The following is a 22,725-nucleotide window of genomic DNA, read 5'->3' on the forward strand; positions in this document are numbered from 1 at the left end:
AGCATATGATACAGAGGGAAAACACGTGCAAGTAAAGAATGAAAGAATTTGTGTAGTAGTAAACGTTGATTAACGAGATGTGCCTTAAAAAAATAAAGACTGCAAAAGGTAGAGTAAGGCTGGAAAGCTAGATTAGGATTAGGACCAGATCCTGTGACATACTGAGGAACCAATTAAGAAGCAGAAAATGGACATGATTAGATGCTTATCTGCAAAAGAAAATCTCAGTAGCAATGAAATAGCCAGGATGAACATAAGAAGATGCCAGGTTAAAGGCCAGTAGAGTACTAAATTGATAAATTGGGTAAACACATGTGAAACACTAAACATGGTACCTGACACCAAAAGGGACCAGTTAATCTGGCTATAATTATTATCTTTATACTACTATTATAATTTCAGGGAAAAGATAATAAAATTCTGAAGTAGGTATTGGAGATGGAGAGTAGAAAGCCAACTTGAAAATATAAGAGGTAAAATGGATTTTCAGCTAAGGAACCGGTCATGGGTGGAATGGCAATGAAATCACCATTTCTCCTCTGACTTTGTTAAGTCTAAGTACTCCCAAGCAAGGTGCCCAAAAAGTTCTACTTTAGCTAAGAAGCTCTATTTCAGGTATGGGCAATCTCAACAGATCTCCTAGAGTCTCAAAAATCTGCACGATGTAAAACTCTGTATACAGAGCTGCTTCGACTGGGTGCAAACAGCATCTTTTTGTCTTAGGACTTCTGCAACCTCTCTAGGCTCTTTCAGTAGGGGAAGAGAAGCATGTTTCTACCCTTTTTAACGCACACACACACCATCTATCACGTTACTGCTGCTGTGGAGCTCATTATGTACAGGGCTCAGTGCTAGCAACTGAGGAGAGGAGACCGTAACCAACAAGACAGATACAGTCCATTGAGCTTACACTGCAACAAGGCAGACAGTCAATAGATGAGGGGTCAGCAAGCTACCTCGTGTGAGCCAAAACTGCCTGTTTGTTGTGAATAAAGTACATAGCTATGCCCGTTTTATGCACTATGGTGGCTTTTTTGCTAGAATGGCAGAATTGAGTGGTTGTGACAGTTCAGTGTATGATCGACCAAAATGAAAATATTTACTATCTGGACCCTGACATAAAAGTCTGCCAACCACTAAAATTTACCGTAAGTTAATCATAATTTTGATGAACATGACAAAGAGAAACCTGGTTTAGTATGTAATATTGGGAGGATCCCCCCAAAAAAGTGAAGGATAAACTAGGCGAAAGAAAAGTTCCAAAAGCAAGGCCCCGAGGAACAGCAAGACGTAGAAGACCTAAGGTGGGAAGGAGCATGCTGCACTCCAGGCACTGACAGAAAGTAAGTGTGGCCTGAGTATAGAATACAATTCGGGAGCACTGTGAGAGGAGATCAGAAAGGGAGGCATATGGATGATGCAGAATCCACACTCTAGATTTTATAACTTTATCCACAGGTTAATGAGAAACCAGGTACTTCTCATTATCTGCACTGAGCTTAATGTATAAAGTTCTCCCCGTTTTGTGGGGAATGATGGATTTGGGGGTAGGCAACAATAGCCATAAGAAGACCAGTTAGGAGGCAATGACAGATGGACAAAAGGGGATGATTATATATAGACTATACGGCTGGAAAGAATTGAGAAATAAACATACAGCCAGGAAGCTGCACTGACTTGTTGACTACGACAAGCAGGTGAAAGAAAGGTGACAAAGATGGTGCCTTTAATATGGCATGTGTAACTGGCTGGACAGGGTACACTGGGGAAGAACAGAATGAAAGGTAGGAGACGATGTATGGGAGGAGAAAATTACCTCAACTTGAGCTTAAAGTGTCTAAAAACAAAAGGGAAATGTCCATTAAGAGTTGATACACAGGTTGATTCAATAGAAAGGCTTGAATCAATTTTTTGGCAAGATCTCAATGATGAATGTTTTGGTTAAAAAACAAAAACAACAGGGGCACGTACATGGCTCAGTTGGTTAAGTGTCTGCCCTCGGCTCAGATCATGATCTCAGGTTTCTGGGACCTGACCTGAGTTGGGTTCCCAGCTCGGAGGAAGAGGAATGGGACAACAATGACTACTACTTCTTCCTCTCCCTTTGCCCCTCTCCCCCACTCATGCTCTCTTCTCTTGCTCTCTCTCAAATAAATAAATAAAATCTTAAAAAAAAAAAAAAAAAAACCCAAAACAGAAACTTGGATAATACATATGCTAAAAAGACCAAAAGCCATAAAAAGAAAATGTATCTGCTGTACTGTTTTACCTGGGACCTTGCTGTTATCTTCAACTGAACCTGAGCAAATAAGATTGCACAGAGGGGTGTTCTTGTTCTCCACATGTGCTTAACAAAAACATGGATTCTAGCTATATAATGTTCTAAAGTATGACTCTCGAAAGAAGGTTCTAAATCACTTATGTTAATCTTGCTCCCAGAAGCGAGAAGGTATAGTTTCAAAAGAAAAGATTATCTTGCAATCTAAGGAACTCCACAATGTGAACTTAACCACATCTGCAAAACCCACCACAAACTTTGAGACAGTATAGGACACTTTCATAATGATCCCAAATTAAACCCATATGAAAAAGAATTCACATAACTTACTTTTCAAGCTCCTCCTGAGAATGGGCAAAAGTACAGTTTGTTCCTCGGGGACACCCTCCTTGCTGACGCAGATCTCGGCACATGCTAGTCTTGTATTTGCTGTTTGGCTGAGGCTATGAAAAAGAAAATCGGTGTGTGGAAAAGTGAGGACTCTTGGAATTTCAGAATTTTATGAGTTACCCCTTTAATTATTTTTCATTAGAAAAGTAATTCTTGTGCTGAAGCAACTGCCATTCCACCATTTCCCGTTAGGCATTACACAGGGTAACTCTGAACTGCCGGTTTTAAATATTCCTTCTGAGGATTATCTAAAACTGGTTCAAATATTAACGTCTATTTATTTGTCAGGCAGGCAACACAATGCCCACAAAATTAGATTTTCTCACCAATTCATTGCTGTCTTAAAATGATACCAAAACAAATGATTTAAAAAGCATTTAAAAAGCCATAAGCTTTGTTCACGTAAACTTTCCCAGGAGAGGCAGAACACAATTTCCCCTGAAAGTGAAAATTTATGAAACGAACTTATTTGTTGGCTTGAGGGTACAACTCTCTTCTTAGGCTCAGAGCTGTTTAAGTTCATAAAAACAATAAGGCAAAATATAAAAAACTTCATCATAACTGCTTTAACTGTATCAAAATTTAAGATGGCATTGTTATTTCTGTTACCTTAATAAAAATGAAACATTTATCTCTCAAAGTTTGAATATTATAATGTTTTCTAATAGAATAAGGGTAAAAGAGTGAAAAGATCACTTTGGAGTAGATTTGATCCCAGCTCTGTCACTTACTGCCACCGGGACCTTAGATTTGTTATTTAAGCTCTTTAAACTTCAGCTTGGGAACGGTAATTATCTTGCAGGTGGCTGTGAGGATCAGAAATCATATAAATAAAATAATGGACATAGGAACTTGGCTCACAGTGATGTAATAAATGGGCATCATTATTAGAATAAAAGATTATACCTTAAACAACTCCTTCTAAAGTACACTGCAAATATTTTAAAAATTCAAACTCCACACATTTACGAACAGAGATTCATTTATATGAGAGCAATGGAGAAAAAAGTGACAATTTCCCTACATTAGGAAAGAATCAGACAAAATGTCTGGAAGGAATCATTGATCTATACTTGGTCAAAAATACTGACGGTGAGCTCATATTCAAAATTCTCTCCCAATGGTTACTGTGCTATAAATTATTTATCAGGTATACTAAAACTTGAGTTTCTTCCAAAAGAACTGAGATAATAGAAACCTAAAGGAATAGAGTCATGTACAAAGTCCATTAACCAAAAAGCTTGCTCATGATGTTCAGGACGAACCTCTGTTAGAGGTAAGAGCAGTCAGAAGTGCAATGAATGTGCTTACCTGAGGTGTCTCATGGCCTTTTCTACTATAATTCTGTATGAAGTCCACAAGGCCATGAACCACTGTTTTAACAGCTACCATTGCATTTTCTAGCTGCTCCCAAGTTGGCGAAACAGCATCTAAAACAAGCCGTCAAGGGTGGGGAGGGGGGAGAATTTGTTAGCAGTAATTCTCTTGTGTTATTCACCTCAAGGGTAGAAAAAGTATAAGCAACTGAATATTCTTCCACATACCTGGATTAGGGTCTATGTTTGCAAGAAGCTCTAAATGAGGTCTCAGTCTATTTAAGTTAGCTGGGTCACCCGTTCGTTGCAAAACAATTGTCAATTCCTGGACACTCTTTGCAAATGATTCTGGAGACTGCAGCTAACAAACAGAAACAGAATGGCTTTTACTCTGGTTCTTAGGACACATCTACACTAAAATGCTTCATTTAGTCAACATACTAAACAGGTTTTCAAGTGTCTTCAGATTCCATAGTAGGAGTATCAATGATGAATGAAATTTTCACCTCAGAATCTGCCCTATGAAATTCATCATTAGACACTTAGAAAACTTACTTATAAGCTATATTAGCTCTCTGAGGTCAAAACAAAGATAAATAACAGACTCTATAAGCCAGGGTGCTTTTATGCTACTATCCTATATTTGCTTCCCTGTTGCCTCCCTTTGTTTATTTTGAAAGTTAAAAAAATAATAATAATAATTATTATTTTATTTAGATAAAATAATAGAGCACCTGATATTTAAAAACAGGAATCTCCAACTAGTTGTCTCTTTAGTTCCTTCAGAAGGATGCAATGCTCTTCTAAGCAACAGCAATGATATAAAACAAACATCACTAATTTCACAAACCTTATCAATGATAGACTGCATGTGTGATTTATGTGCCAAGTCACCATACAGAAGTGAGGACCACTGCTCAGGTGAAATGCGGAGTCCTGCTTCCATAGCAATATGAACAATTTGGGCATCATGTTCTCTGCGTAATGCTTCGTAACTCCGAAATTCCTCCTTTAGCTGCATCAGGGAAGAGTCTTCATCCCTTTTGGTAACCTAAAAAATAGAAAGGAGGAAAAAAAAAACCCCATCAGAATTGGTCTGCTCTCCCCCCTTCTCCAATCGATTCTTTTGGGGGGAGAGTAGAGATATCAGATACCAGACAAAAGAAGGTGCAAAGGAGAGAATATGTCCTTATCACAAATTATTTTTGGAACAAAGCAGAACTTACATAACCCAGTACATAGTTCTGCCTTCTTTCAATGAGCTTAGCAGCTGATAGAGAAGACACTTGTAAATAGAAAATTACAGTATATGCGCTATTATAATGCTCCATGGCAACATAAAGGGAAGGCAATTAAATCTGACTTAGGGGACAAGGAAGGGATAACAGAGAAGGCTTCCCCCACGTGAAGGCTGCATGAACTGAGTCTTAAAGAATGAATAGGAGTTTCCCGGTAAGAAACAGAATCTTAACAAGAGGATCAAGTGGTGAAATAGAAAAATGAAAGAGCAGAGCACACAGAATTAAAGACTAAGATACAGACTAGAGAAGAATCATAGAGGGCCTTATAAACTATGGTGAGAAATTGATATATGATGCTGAAGGGAATGGGAAGCCACTGAGGACTTTTAAGCAGAGGAATGACAAATCAGTCCAGCCAATGGGTAGACATATATTAGCACTGCCATGTGATGACTCAGGTATTTTCTATCACCACAAAAGTGATCATTAGGGTATTTATTAATTTTATACCTGACTTAATAAGTCATTTAAAAAACAAACTCAAAGTTTACAGTTTCACATACCCTACTAATTCTCTAAACATGCAAGTATATGACTAGATAATTTCCACACTAGATGATACCACTTATCTAAAACTTGCACAATGAAATTTGAAACTTGGCTAGGAGTCAGAATACCCAGGACTAGTACAGACTCTGAAACTCAGACTGAACAAATCATTCACACTGTTCAAAATCATGATTTCCTCATCGGTAAAATGAAAATACCTCCAAACCACCGCACTGGCTGTTTCTATTGTTGGCACATGAGACAACAATGATATGACCCCAAGAACATGAAGATGGGAAAATCAAGTTACCAGCTGAGAATTAATAGTATTGGTTCACAATCTCTTTAGGAATATGTATTTATATTACAGAAAAGTGTGGGACACCCAAATTCTAAACAACACCATCTTAGGTATAATCTAAGAGAGCGCAGAATATATGTAACTTAGAAGTCACAAAAATCCACAATCTATCCTAACCTACTTAAAGAAACACTGAGGAAACAAAAGAAAGAATTATCTACATAAAAAAAGAAAAAGAAACCCAAGAACCAGACGACCGGTAGCACTCACCCAACTACCATGTAGGCTACAGGGTGCCTCACAGGCAGCATAAGCATCTATTCACCTGAGTAGTAAAGACAGACACAGGGGGCTAACAGAGCCTGGTCATATTAAAGTTCTCACTACCAAACATCAAAATCACCCATGAAGCATTAGAAACTACAATTTCAGGTAATCACAATTTCTGGCTTTGAAGACCACACAAGTATGATAAGTCCCACATCAGATACACCAAATCAGAATACATCTGAGGAGGGGATCCAGGAATGTAAACTTTTAAAAACCCCATAGATAATTCTGATGCAGATCATCAGTTGGGAATCACTGCATCAAAACCGTGAGAATTGTTAACTCCCCTTGAGCTGATTCCATGCTACTCAAAAAAGGCTTGATACTCTTCGGCAAGAAAATAGCGCCAATATGATGATTTAAGTCATGTAAGAGTTGCACTTCTCATCACGAATGAATAAATCTGATTATCCGTTGTGGGTGAATCCACAGGGAAGAATCCACTGTATGCACCCACAAAATTCACATCTCTAAGCCTATGAAATCAAGGAAAGACCTTTGACAATGGTGATTTTACTAAAGTAAATGACACCCAAGAGAGGCCTTTTGACAGTTAAGTCAGCATGATATCCTTTTATTAATCTAAACACTGCTTTAACATTTTAAACTAGAAGGCAGCAAGGATGAAATGAGAGCATAAAATTGAAATCACTTTCTATACTAGTGTTATTCAAATGTCAGGTATTAGTAACAACTGTCAATGTATGACTACCATAAACCACAAATCAGAATGATTCCTATGCAAGAAAAAAACATATTAACTCAGGAATACACAGTGTGAGAACCTAGCCAGTCACTTCAGGAAGATAAATGATTTCTGTAATTTGATTTGGTTGCTTAGCCAAAAACATAATGTTTGAGAAAACAGGGATTCATTTTTATTGTTGCCCTTAAGGGCACAAAATCTAGCACTATAACTATCAAGGAGATAGTGTCCAAGCCTCATTAGGAGATAAGTGAGTTCATCTGAACATATTTCCATCTGCAATTACCTGTTATTTCAAACTAAGCAGTCTGCCGAAAATTTTTTTTCCTGTACGGTTTTCACTCTTGAGCTATAAAACCAGCAAAATAGCCTAGATAAGCCTGGCTTTCAAATTTTGGTGTTTTACTTTTATAGAAGCCAATGGACCTTTCCAGTTCCAAGTCTTTGGGCCTTTCTCAAGATCCAGCCAGCAACCCCCTACTCTTGTAACATGCAGGAACTTTTAAGGATTCAGCCTACTTTCCACTTCCCTCAGTATCTCTAACCACCCACAAGTCCATAAGACAATGAAACCACATTTCTAAATATCTTGGGGTTTCTCTGTCTTCTCCACCACAACAAAACACAAAAAAATCACACCTCCTAAATGCAAAGTGGGGCAAGTACCTCAACTTTTCACTCTCTTGTCCTGAAGGCAACATTATAGGCCATCTTCAGATTAAAGGTTATAATCAAATCACAACAGGGAATAAAATTAAAGTAATAATGGGAAATTGAAACATTTACCAACTTTTACGTACTTTTATGTAGTTTTCCATTTTAAGATGGGAAATTCATTTGAATTAGACTTCTTTAGTCTACTTCATTATCCTGAGAATCAAGTTTACCAAACTATTTCCTTATGCTCTGTTTTGTGTTACTGACACCTTCACATATGTTTATTCCCAATAGGTAGTATCACAGATGCAAACAATGCAGAAGAAAAACAAAGTTTCCTTTCAACTCTTGGAAGCATTCTGCATTCCTGGAGCCCCTAGACCAGGTAACACCCATTTTAGAAAGCCTCTGTCTCATACACAGGCACGTAACATCTAGATGGTTGCTTGCTACTTACCTTAAAACATGAAGCTCGATACAGTAGTTGCACAACATGACCAATACTTGTTTTTGATGCCTGAGGAAATCTTGGTTCTAGTCTTTGCACAACAAAAAGTACCAGTACTTTCCTTGAGAGAGCAGAACCATCTTCTAATGCTAGCAACACCAGCTTCAAGGCCTCTTCTTGCATAGCTAGAAGTAAGGAACATGCATTCACAATAAATGAGAAACCCTGCAGATCATGTCTGTCAGACATCTTTGGGTATTAGTTCATGGCGGTCCATTATCCACTGTCCGTATTTCATTAGCACAAAAAGGGGACATCACACATACAAAAATACAGTTTACTTAAAAAGCAATCAAATAAAATATAATTTTTACTAAACAACCATTCAGAAAACAAGCCAACAAAATTTAAAACCTATCTTCTGCAGGTATTTAATAATCAACTAGATAACAATAATGTTATAGTACAAAGAAAAAATCCTCATTTACAAAATACAGGAGATACTCTGACATATTAAGTAACACATAAAGGACACATAGTAGCCTTATGGTAAATGGTAATTGTTCTTTAATGCGTGAGACTGTTACTTTGCCTGACAACAATTTTGAACATGATTGTAAAGTGAATTTAGCCTGTGGATGCAATGCCTAAAGAAGGTATTAATTTATGTTGTTTTGTAGCCAGGGATGTATATAGTATAATCTGAATCTAATCATGAAGGAATATCAGACAAACTCAAATTAAGGAATTTTTTGTAAAGTAACTGCTGTAGGGGCGCCTGGGTGGCTCAGTTGGTTAAGTGTCTGCCTTTGGCTCAGGTCATGATCCCAGGGGTCCTAGGATCGAGCCCCACATAGGGCTCCTGGCTCAGCAGGGAGCCTGCTTCTCCCTCTCCCTTCTGCTCATGCATGCGCTTTCTCTAATAAATAAATAACATCTTTAAAAAAAAATAACTGCCTGTATTCTTCAAGAATACCAACATCAGACAAAGAAGGGCTGAAGAATGATTTCAGATTAAAGAAGACTAAAAAGAAATGACAAATAAATAGAATAAATGATCCCGGCCTGGACTGTATTCTGAAAGAAAATAAATTCCATTAAACACATTTTTGGAATAACTGACAAAATTGGAATACGAACTAGATTTTAGTATGGTATGTAAGTTAAATTTGCTGAGTTTGGTGAACATACTGCTGTTACATAAGACGGCATCCTTGTTTTTAGGAAATACATTGAAGTATAAAGGGATAAAGGAGCACTGAAATATGCAACCTGTTCTCAAATGGTTCAGAAAAGAGGAAAAGGGCAAATAACATAACAAATATAACAAAATATTAAAAACTAATGAATGTAGATAAAGAGTGTACAGGAATTCTCTGCATCATTCTTGCAACTTTTGGGTAAATCTGAAATTATTTTAAAATTAAAAGTTAAAAGTGCATTGGTTCTCAAAACAGTGGAACTTTAGAGCTGAGAGCTCATCTAGAATCTGGATTAAAAATCGAACCCTTTTTCAAGTGAGGCACTGAGGTCAAGGTTCACAACTACTTAGCATCAAAACTACTTGCAACAAGGACTTTTTTAAAAAAATTGAGGTAAACTTTATATAAAATTAACCATTTTAAAGTATATAATTCACATGAACAACCATCTGGTCTATCTAGGAAACCTACAGCCGTTACGCAGTCACTCCCCAGAGCCTCTAACCCCAGCCTCTGGCAACCACTAGTCTGCAGTCTGGTTCTATGGATTTACCTTTGCGGATGCTTCAAATACATGGAATCATAGAATATGTGACCTTTTTTCTGGCTTCTTTTCACTTAACATAATATTATTGAAGTTCACCTACATTGTAGCATACATCAATTTCAATCCTTTTTAAATTTTTATGCTGACTTTATATAGAAAGGAAAATATTTTATATGTTTCAATTCTTTCTGTGGCTGAATAATATTATATTTATAGACAAAGCACATCTGGTTATCCATTCATCAGCTTATGCCCATGTGGACAGCTTCCACCTTTGCGCCATTGTGACGAATGCTGCTGTGAACACTGGTGTACAGTATTAGTTTGAATCTCTGTTTTCAGTTCTTTGGGGTATATACGCAAGGAGTGGAACTACTGGGTCATATGGTAACCCTGACTTTCAGAGGAACAGCCAAATCATTTTCCACAAAGGCTGCACCACTCTGCTTCCCAAGTTTCACCCACATCCTCACCAACTCTCTTTCCATTTTTTAGATTATGGCAAACCTAGCTGGTGTGAAGTGGTATCTCATATGATTTTGTTTTGCAGTTCCTTAATGACTAATGATGCTGAGAATCTTTTCAAGTGCTTTTTGGCCATCTGTGCACCTTCTTTGGAGAAATGTCTATTCATGCCCTTCGTCCATTTTTTTTTACACTGTATTGTCTTTTTGTTGTTGAGTGGTAGAACAAAGGATATTTGATACCTAGTCTAGTGCTTCTTGGGTCAGGTAAATAAATAAGGAGGAAACATCCAAAGGCAGCATTCTTAAATTACACATAAATGTGGATTTTTAAAATTACTTTTCAACTTAACTTTGTATTACGGAAAATTTTCAACATACATAAAAGTAGAGATCACATGAACCCATAAGATAGCTGTTGCCAGTTCCTACCCACTTTTCCAGTTTGCTTTGGCTGGAGTGTTTTGATATAAATACCAGACAACATAGCATTTCACCCTTAAATAATTCATTATATATTTCTAACATATAAGGACTTCAAAAAAAATTTTATACCATTATCACATTTTAAGAAAGTAATATATATCCTTACTATCATCTAATATCCAGTCCACGTTGAATTTTTTCCCACTGTTTCAAAAATTTCTTCTTACAGTTGGCCTCCTTAATAATATCCAAATAAAGTCCATACATTGCTTTTGGTTAATGCGCCTTTAGGCTTAAAAAAAGAATCTATACCACTTTCCCACCACCCATTTAAGAGAAAATTCAATTTTTCTGATTTTTTTGAAGAAACAATCATTTTTCTAAACAATTCCCCACATTCCTGATGTGGCTAATTTTGAGCTTATAGTCTTTCTAAATATGTTCATTATCCTCCTTATTTCACATAAACTATAAGCTTGCTTAGATTCAGAATGAATTTTTGTTTTTTTGAGGTTTTGTTTCTTTTTCTGCCAAGCGTACTTATTATTCCGTATATTACATCAGGAGATACTTAAGGCCCAGTTGTCTCACTTTTAATAATGTTAGTGGGTTTAGTAATGATCAATGGGTTCAGGCCTCATGCATCTATAGTAAATTTTCCCAGCAACCTTACATCTAATGGTTTTAACAGCTACTAATAGTTCTTGTGTAGACCCACTAATTCATTTGAGGTTGTAAATGTGTGATTTTTCTAGTTCTGACTCTTTTTTCCTAAATTTATTAGCTGGAATTTTGCTAAAAGAGGAAGCTACACTCAACACCCTAAGAAACTGTCCTGGAAAACAGTGTGTAAAGGAAAGGCAGAAAAAACATGCTTCACTTTTATTCTACTCTTTTGCAATTTCTAGAATAATGTGTTGGCATTATTTAGCAACTGCCAAAGATAATCGATTTTTCCTGTATCATCATTACAAAATCATGGATTTTCATATATTTTATGTTTCAATCCTACTATAGTCATTATTCATTTTGATGTTCAAACTGCCACTCATGTCCAGTGGAAGCCCTTTCAAATTTACTTCTAATTCTGACAAGATGTCAATGACCTTTGATAGCTTTTTTGCTTTCTAGCCCAAGAATTCCCAGGCTTAATTTGTACTTCCGTACCCTAGAACTGGAATATGGCATTTATAGAAAGACTAAAGAGCCCTGCTTCTTTTTAGTGGGCAATGGTATTTATTAAGGGTCATAATCTGGGTGCTATCATTGCTTCTAAGCCCTTTCAGTGGACATATCTTGGGAATAGACATTTTAGAGAAAGAGAAGTAAATGAGTTGTACTTACATTGACAATTCAAATGTAAGACTAAAGGATTTTTACATAAATTCTTTGAGTTCATACTTGTATCTTTTTCTTTAAATGCTGAAAATCTTGGTTCCTGATGGCATTAACATAATTATTTACTTGCTTTATCTTACTGTGTGCCTGAATCTACCTTAGGATTATATATCCCATGAGGGATATAAAAATCAAAACACTGTGTTCCAAAGTCACCTGCAATAACTCATTCCTGATGAATATGCTACCAACTTAATGTATGTTTCAGCTTTTTTGTGTTTAGGTATTGCTTTGTCTTACTCTTTTTAATTAAATTTTAAAAATCTATTTTTACTAAAAATTGTTTTATAATTACATAAAACATTTACATGGGTCCCAAGTATAAAACAAGGTACATTCAATGAGGTCTAGTTCTGTCCTGGTCTGCCTTCTCTTGTTTCCTCCTTCCTCTATATAAGTTTATTATTTTTAAATTTCTCCTACCATTGTTTTTTTTGGAAAATATAAATAAATGTAGACAATGGTTATCTCTCTCTCCCTTAGATAAAAAATACTATAATAAGCACACCATTCTGCACTTTTTGTTCTTGTTTTTAAAGATTTTATGTATTTATTTGACAGAGCGAGAGCACAAGCAGGGGGAGCAGCAGAGGGAGAGGGAGAAATAGGCTCCCCACTGAGCAGGGAGCCTGATGTGGGGCTTGGCTGGGATCACGACCTGAGCCAAAGGCAGACGCTTAACCGCTGTGCCACCCAGGCGCCCCTTGTTTTTCTTTTTTAAAGTAAGGTCTATACCCAACATGGGGCTTAAACTCATGACACTGAGATCAAGAGTCCCATGCTCTACTGACTGAGTCAGTCACGTGCCCCTTTTGCTTTTTTTTTTTTTTTAACCTAACGTATATAGAGATCACACCCTAGCAGAACATATACATCTTCTCCATTCCTTTCAACAGTTGCAGAGTACTCCACTGGAAGGATATACCAGTTTATTAAACAAGTCTCTTCTTCATAGACATTCAGGTTGCTTCCAGATGTTTGCTGTTACAAATAGTGCTTTGTATTCTGCATTCTGGGGTTGCCTGGCTGGCTTAGTCGGAAGACCACGCAACTCTTGACCTCAGGGTTGCGAGTCTGAGCCCCACGCTGGATGTAGAGATTAAATAAAAACTTAAAAAAAAATAACTATGCATTCTGTGTTTTCTGCTGTATCTTTGGGATAGATTCATAGAAATGGAACCGTTAGGCCAAAGAATAAGTGCGTAGGTGATTTTGGTAGATGTTGCAGAATACCTCTCTTTAACATGTGTACCACTTAGTACTCCCACCATTACTGGATGAAAGCTACCTGTTTTCCCACAGCCCTGACGACAAAATACACTGTCAAACTTTTGAATTCTGCCAATCTGATACATGAGAAATGGTTAATATAATTTTTGTGAATATTTCTCTTGATATGAGAAATACTGAATATGTTTTATATGTTTGAAGGCCGTTTACATTACTTTTTCTCCTGCGTTTTCTGTTCATATTTTTTGCCAATTTTTCAATTGGTTGGTTGGTATCTTTTTCTGAGTTTTTAGAAGTACCTTACATTGTAGTTATATTAGTCCTTTGTGACAGAATACAAACATTTTTCTAAGTGTCATTTTTTTACTTTGCTGATATTTTCTGTGATGCAATTAACAAATATTTAGTTATATATCAGTCTTTTCTATTACTGCTTCTGGATTTGGAGTAAAAAAAAAGTGTTTCCCATACTAAGTCATAGAAGAATTCACTCTTGCATTCTTTATTAGTTGTATGATAGTATTTTTTAGTAACAGTATTTATGACCTACTTGGAATTTAAGTAGCTATGGTGTATGAGAAATATATCCAATTTTATCTTTTCCACATGTCTATTCAGTTGTCCCAATGGCACTTATTTAAAAAGTTTCCTTCACACACACACACAAAATCCTACTTGACTGTAGTTCTAAAATCAGAAAGGTAAAACAATAAAGCTTCTAAAAGGTAACAGAGAAGTGTACTTCATTCACAACCTTGGTATAGGTAAAGATTTTTTAAATAGAATGTAGACGGTAATAACTATGAAGGCATCATCTCCAGTGATTCTTATTTTTTGTGTAATTTCCATTTCCCAAGTTTTCAAGACAATTTTTAACTTTTTTTCATTAAAAAACCCAAAAAACAAAAAAACTTTACTTTTCCTTTCCTTACTACCTATACCATCTTAGGCCTCTCTAACTCAGTTTTTTAAACTGTAGAAGTAGATCTGTGTCACTTCTTTTAAAGGCTGCTAAAGATTAAATGAGGAATTTATTCTAAAATGTTACAGCACTATCACATAGATTATGATTACAAAACTGGTTTATCTTTAATTATGTGAAGATTTGTATGTATACATAAAGATAGGTTGAGTCTGGGGATTCTCAGCTAACTCTAGAAATTGGCATCCTCTCGCCCTGGTAGTCAGTAAGAGAGACAAGATAGTGATCTATCCTACCTGGCCCTAGAAACTGGCATCCTCGAGCCCTGACAGCAGCCCACAGGTTGGCAGACAATTGCTGGGGATTCTGGTGCTGTAATATTAGTTCTGTTACAGTTCTTTCTCCAAGTGAACGGGCTGCTCGCATGGCCCTGACACGACCTTCTTCCTCCACCAGTTGACAGTTTACAAGCGTCACCAGTTTCCTTTGCATTGGACGGCTCAGTGCACTCTGGTTCAAACTAGCTACACCTTTAAGAAAAAGGAAAGAAAGTAAAGTTTCTTCAATTAAATAAGACAAGTTAATTTTCATTACCCATACTTAACTATGAAGCCATAATTTGTAATGAGTCCTTCCCACTGTTTTAACAAGAATATTCTGAATCTGTTTATTACTATTCTGTGGTAACAGGAGTCTAATTTGCAGTTACTTCAAATTTTATTTAGGTATCTTGTTCTCTGGGTTCCATGTGCCCCTCGAGAGAGGACTTTGGGTTTATTTAGTCTGTTCTCCATCCAGTTTATTAATGAAAAGTTTAATCAAAAGTAATGATTAATAACAGTTCTAATTTTATTGTATACATGATGCTTAGAAATACAACTTTATGGCAAGCTCTTAGATCATAATCCCTTTTCCTGACTGAAGGATACGCTCCAGCAATTCTTTCCTCTCTCCCACATCATTACTTCTTCCCTGTTTGATAGCTTCCATTAGCATACAATAAAAACAAGCATGCTGTTATTTCATCCATCTTAAAAATAAATAAATCTTTTCATTCATCCTTCTTTGCCTACTGGCTCTGCCCTATTCCTTTCTTCCCTTTTGTATTAAATTCTCTAGAATTGTCTATATTCACTATCTCCAAATTCCTTGCTTCACAATCTTTAAAACCTACTCCAATCAAGTTGTTGCTATTATCACTTCATCAAAACTGCTTGTCATGACAATTACCTCTACTTTGCTAAGTCAATGGTCAATTCTCAGTCCTTACCTTACTTTACCTTTCAACAGCCCTCAACACAGATAACCACTCCTAATTCCTTTAAACGCTTTCTTTACTTGGCTTCCAGAACACTCCATCCTCTTGCTTTTCTTCTTTCGTTTTATTCCACATCTTCTTTTCTGATTTCATCTTTTCTTCCTGACTTCTTAATGTTAAAGGGTCCAGTTTTTGTTTTCTTCTCTATCTACATTCACCACGTACAGGATCATGTTCTACTGATCTCCCCCTCACTCACACTGCTCCAGGCACACTCTCCTGTTATTGTTCTTTGAAGATACTAGGCATGCCTTGGGGACTTTGCTTTTGCCTCTCAGGAACAGTCTTTTTTTCTTTCTTTTTTTATAAGATTTATTTATTTGAGAGCGAAAGAATACGAGGGATCCCAAGCAGACTCTATGCTGAGCACAGAGCCTGATGCGGGGCTTGATATTAGGACCCTGAGATCACGACCTGAGCCAAAACCAAGGGTTGTACACTTAACTGACTGTGCCACCCAGATGCTCCATCCTTACTGCCTCTCTGGAACACTCTTTTCCCAGGAACCTACATGGCTAACTATCTCACCTCTTTCATCTCAAGTTTAGAAGCTACCTTCTTAATGAGTCCTACACTAACCACCTTTTGTAAAATTGCAACCTGCCCTTGTCCCCTCACCCTGACATTTCTGATCCCTCTAAATGTATTACTATACTTCTGTAATAATTATCAATTGTAACATACTATATAACTTTTTATTATGTTTATCATTTATTATACTTTCTCCCTTTTCTAAAACATAAGGGCTACGAGGGCAAGCATTTTATTCATGTATGCCAAATACCAAAATAGTGCCCAGCACTTAGTACATGCTTGTTAGATATCTGTTCAATAAATGAATGATTAAATGAATGAGGAAGACAGGCTCTTTCTCAAGGAAATCACTATGTCCTCAATATTCAACAGTTCACAGCACAGAGTAGGTATAAAATAAATACTTGATTGATTCATCTTGATATGTGGGTCACTGGGCGGGCGGTGATGAACAAAATAGAATTCCGTTTCTGTCATAACACTTAAAAATAATTTATTGCACTTACATGCCTATCACCCCCAGTAGACTGTGGGCTCTATGAAGGCAGGGGCCCTAATCACGATAAGTGCTCAATAAAACTGAATGAATGATTGAATCAATACATGAAATTGTCTTAGTAGTAGGACTTATTAAAATTAATATTCTGCTATAGCACTATTATTTTAATAAATACAAACTGTAGAAATCTCAACATGTAGTGTCTGATCAATTCTTAAAATAGTAACAGTATTGGTTATTTTCAGAAAATAAAAATAATGCTCTCCATAAAAAACTTTCCAAGAACTGTCCAAACTTTTAAAACTCAAAATTATTTAACAGGGTATCAACATCAAGTCTTTCAAAGTAAATGTATTACCAAATCCTGCTCACCAGTTAAAAGACTTTTATGAACTTACCTTTACCGCCACTGAGTGGTTTCAAGTAGAGTGCCAAATCCTCAACACATTTCTTTGCAACCTCATAGTGTTTGTTCTCACCTAGATTACTTAACTTTATTGACTGATGATCTGGTACCTAAGAACAAAGAAAAATTGAGGAAATACATGCATCTAGCTCATGGAACTGTTATTTATATAACTGAAAATAATCTTGGTGAGTATAAAATTATAATACAGAGACAATACATCAAAGTAGTTTAAGTAAAATTAAAGCCGAACACCTAGCCAAACTACTTTCCAAGAACCAAGGTTACCATATTTAATAGCAGGGGCTCAGTGTATTAATAAATGGAAAAAACAGCAGGTAGTTATTAATATTGTATCAACGTTAATTTCCTAAGCTTGATAACTATGCTACAATTTTGACAGATGTTAACATTAGGGGAAGTTGCAGAAAGCTATACAGGTTCTCTGTATGCTATTTTTTGCAACTTTTAAAAAAATATTTCAAATAACTAGGGAAAAAAATACTTAGCACCTTTTCACTATATAATTTTATTATATTTGTTGGTAATGGTCTGTCCCCTTTTTGTAGAATAGAAGCACACAGTTTTGTTGTTTTTTTTTTTAAGTAGGGACTTGAACTCACGACTCTGAGATCAAGACCTGAGATCGAGGGGCGCCTGGGTGGCACAGCGGTTAAGCATCTGCCTTCGGCTCAGGGCGTGATCCCGGCGTTATGGGATCGAGCCCCACATCAGGCTCCTCCGCTGTGAGCCTGCTTCTTCCTCTCCCACTCCCCCTGCTTGTGTTCCCTCTCTCGCATCTGTCTCTCTCTCTGTCAAATAAATAAATAAAATCTTTAAAAAAAAAAAAAAAAAAGACCTGAGATTGAAAGTCAGACACTCAACTGACTGAGCCACCCAGGAGCCCCAAGACACAGCACTCTTAATCAAAGGTCAAAACTTGGGCATAAACTGCAGCTTTGCCACTTCTATGAGTGATCTTGAGTAAATCATTTAACTGCTCCAACTCATGGCTTTCCTATCTGAAAAATGGAGACGAAAATCCCTATTTCATACTGCCACTATGAAAATTCAACTTAATCCAACATCTATTTGTATTTATGGAGTACTTAACATGCTCCAAACACAGTTTTGGGCATTAGACATCTATCAGTGAGCAAAACAGACAAAATTTCTTGCCCTTGTAGAGCTTACATTCTCGTGAAGAAAGGATGGAGCTGATAAATTAAAAAATATAATAAATAGGTAGTATCACAGAAAGTGATCAGTAAAAATTACATGGCAAGGACAAGGGAGATTGGGAGTGCTGGAAAGGGGTTGCAATTTTAACAGGGGTGGTCAGGATAGGCTTCCTTGGGAATCATGACATTTGAATAAAGACTTGAAAGAGGAGAGGTAATAAACATTCTAGGCAAAGATAACAGTCGCTACAAAATCCCTCAGGTGGGAACATGTCTGGCATATTTAACAATTGGCTAGGAAGCAATATAGCTTAAGCAGAAAGACCAAAGGCAGTTGTAGCAGGTGGGGCTTTAAAGGTAATAATCACACTGTATAGATCTGTAGACTATTAAGGACCAATTGAGAGGACATTTATAAATGACAAAACATAATACCTGACCTATATAGCAGGCGCTAAATGGCAGGTAGCTAGTATTATTACAAAGAGTTTACAGTATTTATGAATCTCAGATGCCACTGTTTGCAAAAGGCACCGTTATTTTATGGGCCATTAAGAAAAACTGCTGCCAATTATGACATACTATTGATTATAGATGCATCTTGATTTCACAGTGTCTAACCTGGATTATGAACATTGAAAAGAAATTTAAAAGAAAAACTTCAAATATCAAGACACTGAAAGAATGGACTATTTTTTAATTCACTGAATTTTCTAAGAAGTGATTAATCAGAAAAGTCTTTACTTTCTTGCTTTAATATATAGTGCATGATGTACAGAATTTCATCTTCTTCCTCACCTGTAAAATGGGGATAGTAACTATCGGAAGAGCTATGGTAAGAATTAGTAATAATAGATGTTGAATACTTACTATCATACCTAACATACAGCAAGTTATTAAATGGAAATTATTTTAAGTCCAGGCTCTTGGTCTGATTCAGTAAAATGATTATAAATAAGAAATATTAATTTCATAACATATGGGCATAAACAACTGTGCAGAATTTGTTACTGATACTCTGGAAATTGCTTTTTTATATATACATCCCTATATAGATCTTATTTTCTCATTTGTAGTATTATTCTGAAAGTCAAGTGAAGATAAAAAAAAAAAAACAAAACTCCAAGACCTCCATTTGAGGGTCCTAGTTGGTTGATATCTAGCCAAAGTTTTTTTTATATTTCTTTTCATATCACCTAATGAATATGCTTATTTAAAAATGTTCCTTATCCACTAATATCACTTCTAAACATAAATGTTGACCACTGCATTGAACACAAATATATAACTATAATGGAATTTATGGTTTTGCATAAGGATTTATGACATTATCTAAAGAAAATCTTTTGCAGAATACAATCATGACATCAGGTACACTGAATATTTTGATGTCTCAAGTATCACTAGACACACTTTGTACCCCTTAATGAACAAAGTTCTATAATTATTACATATACCAAATTAGTAAAATCTTGAAAGCTTACCTGGGCTCCAACTAACTGGAGAAGTGCAAAGTTGACAGGAAGCACATCAATGTCTGTGTTGATGGCAGTCTGGTCAAAAGGACAAGCTTTTCGGTGAAGTTTATTCAAGCAGGTCTTGCAAACAGTGTGTGAACAACCTAAACTGATGGGTTTGTGCACATTCTCATCAAATTCATTATAGCAGATTGGACAGGACAGAAATTCTGTCCATTGAGCTGCCTGCACAGGCATTGTGGAAGCTGGATGCTCGGGTTAGCAGTCTAGTAGATCATTATTTTGCTGTGTAGTGTTTTGTAAGCTGGAAATGGACAAAAGTAAAAATTAACCACATATTCATCATTCACCTTTAAGAGTTAACTGCTTAAGTCAACCATCACAGCTTCAAAACCTAAAACACTGAATAATTTTATATGTTTTGGATGTCTTTTTCTTTAAATCTATTTGCTGAATTTGTTAAATTTCTGAAATTTTGTCCAGAAACAATATCTGAATAGTGTCCTTTTCAACTAAACATATTTATATTGGTTGCTCAAATAACAGTCGATTATCATTACGTAATTTTCTTAATGACCACATGAAATAAGTAGATTAACTTTCCATGTTTCATTTTTAGGAACACAAATTACTTTGGATTGCTTGGGTTTTTGGATAGCTACTACCCCCAAACATATTAAGAAAATGTCTAAGAGTTATTGGACTTTGAAAACTATTGATCCAAAGAATATCGTAGTGAGTCAAGTGTGAAGACACAGCCACCTGAATGACCAAGTCAGTCAAGGATATGTTCAACTTGGCAGCTTCACAAAAGAGGAAATCTCTGGTCAAGATTTGACTAAGAGGCTAACAAAGGTACTGAAAATCAAAGTATGTGAGAGGATGATGATAGAGCAGTTTGTCCAAAAATGGGAAAAAAAAAAAGATGCTAATCTTAAAATACATAAATACAGTGCCAAAGTTAAAAAAAATTGTCTTACATATCTAGAATGTGGCTCCCTACAACACTTTTGACAACATTATCTTTTGATATGTTTGAAAACATATCTTTTACTGAGAGAGAATATAGATACACGACTTCAAACTGTCAGGTCCAATGAGCAAGATATGAAGAATAAAGCAATATTCTCATCTAAGAATTCTAAGCAGAAAAAAAAGCAAAATGTAATTTTTTATTTTTACATATGATTATAAGGCACATGGAAAAAAATGACAGAATTCTTTTTCCTAAGATTAAAATGTTCATTCGATGATTTTTAATAAAATAAAATATTTGGTATCAAAACTATACTGCACTCTAATTTAAAATCCTTAGCTACCTAACTTGAGCACTCTACATTTCACAAATTTTTCATATCTTCAATTCAAAACTTACATAAGTCTGACAAAGGCTCTCTGGTGAACAGAAATCTAGGTATTTAGGGCAATTAAATAGCCACTACTTTATGTCATAACAATGTTTACCAACCCAAATATCTTAGTTCCACAGAAATCAGATGTTTAAAACTATAGTCAGATTTAAGACAGAAAAGTATATAACTGATTCTCCAATATCCCCACATCCAAATGAAGAATTTCTTTATTTTGGCTTTATGTTCACAACAACTAAGGTTTCAAAAAATATCTTGGTAAATGAATCACAGCACTTGTTATATAAAAAGCACTCTGTACAAATCTCTCCTCAAACAGCTCTAATGTAAAGTATCTAATATCTTTATTTTTAAATTAGCCAAATCTTGCAAGTTATACTTATTTTATACTTGTTATTCTTAATATTGCCACACCATTAATGCCATCAATCTTAAACCTGGTTAGTCTGCTTCCAACTTTAGAGATGAGCACTAAACAGGTAAACCCATCACTTCTTGAAACTATTTAACATTTGAAATGTTCAGTTTTCTAGGCTGTAGAATTATACAAGCAAAAGGCCTCTGAGGAAGAAGTTATTTTATCTTGAATCTACTACTGAGAGCCCTAATTTAGTTAATAACCTGAACTGATAAAAAAACTTATCAAGGCACTGCATCTATTTTTTCATAATGGCCACCTGTTTGGAAATACTGATTTTGTGGGTTAGGGTATCACAGCCACTGGGTAATAGGAAACTAGTGACAAATACTCTTTCCTTATTTCGTTTTCCAAGATCACCCTGAAATGCTTTACATTAGTAAATGAGTTGGGGGTCAGAGAAACTGTTAAAGTTTGAACTAAACATAAAACTGCTATCTTTCATATTTTCTTTCACCTGTTAGTTTTCAAGTATTTCAAACTACTCCAGAATATATTTGATAGTTTCATGTTATAATATCCTACATGTGTTTCTACATCTACAAACACCAGATGCTGTAATATAATTAATACTGAAAAGTTTGATTTCTAGTAAAAACCAAATTAATACCTTAAAAAAAAAAAGAAAAATTCTGCCAAAATTTGTCAGTAATTCTGCCATTCTCCTGCTGTGTGTCAGAGTCTAACTTTCTCACAGGAAAAGTATGTACTAAATCCTCCTTATATAATAATACATAAAGAAAAGTTTGATTTTTTAAAATGTTTCCTTCAGTACCATTACCAATAAGTTCTAGATTCCTCAATTAAGATAAAGACAAAATAAATTTTTATCTAAAACACAAAAGCAGCTTATATAGTCCACCAAAATGTTTAATTCGTGATGGCAAAAGCGACTTTCATTTCTTTTTTTTTTCTACTTTCATTTCTTTAAAAAAGGCACTTTGTAAACATTTACCTAGGAAGTATTTTTATAACCAAAAATCAAAAATGATAAATAGCCTATTGTCTTTATAATTTATTTTAACAAGCATCTAAATGAGCCATGGCAAGCTAAGAATATATACTGATGTATAAAACTTCTAGATTTATACTAATAATTCCATGGTAACTTACTTG

The 22,725-nt window shown here is 35.6% G+C and overlaps 1 protein-coding gene and 1 non-coding gene across 5 annotated transcripts in view; both read right to left on the minus strand.

The window, feature by feature from the left end:
- Nucleotides 1-22,725, minus strand: part of RC3H2 (ring finger and CCCH-type domains 2) — a 52,362-nt gene that overhangs the window by 25,679 nt on the left and 3,958 nt on the right. For all 4 annotated transcript variants that reach the window (XM_034664458.1, XM_034664459.1, XM_034664457.1 and 1 more), the window contains exons 2-9: nt 19,828-20,125; nt 17,155-17,272; nt 14,702-14,935; nt 8,226-8,401; nt 4,835-5,035; nt 4,213-4,345; nt 3,980-4,098; nt 2,609-2,721 (exon numbers count right to left, since the gene is read on the minus strand). In XM_034664458.1, the coding sequence (XP_034520349.1) occupies nt 2,609-2,721; nt 3,980-4,098; nt 4,213-4,345; nt 4,835-5,035; nt 8,226-8,401; nt 14,702-14,935; nt 17,155-17,272; nt 19,828-20,058 (1,325 nt within the window). In that variant the 5' untranslated portion in view covers nt 20,059-20,125. The remainder of the gene's footprint in view (nt 1-2,608; nt 2,722-3,979; nt 4,099-4,212; nt 4,346-4,834; nt 5,036-8,225; nt 8,402-14,701; nt 14,936-17,154; nt 17,273-19,827; nt 20,126-22,725) is intronic.
- Nucleotides 4,431-4,541, minus strand: LOC117803212. The gene has a single exon (XR_004626905.1). It is a non-coding gene; the product is annotated as a small nucleolar RNA SNORD90 (small nucleolar RNA).

This window comes from Ailuropoda melanoleuca, chromosome 7 (genome assembly GCF_002007445.2).
Source record: "Ailuropoda melanoleuca isolate Jingjing chromosome 7, ASM200744v2, whole genome shotgun sequence".
Classification (NCBI taxonomy): domain Eukaryota; kingdom Metazoa; phylum Chordata; class Mammalia; order Carnivora; family Ursidae; genus Ailuropoda; species Ailuropoda melanoleuca.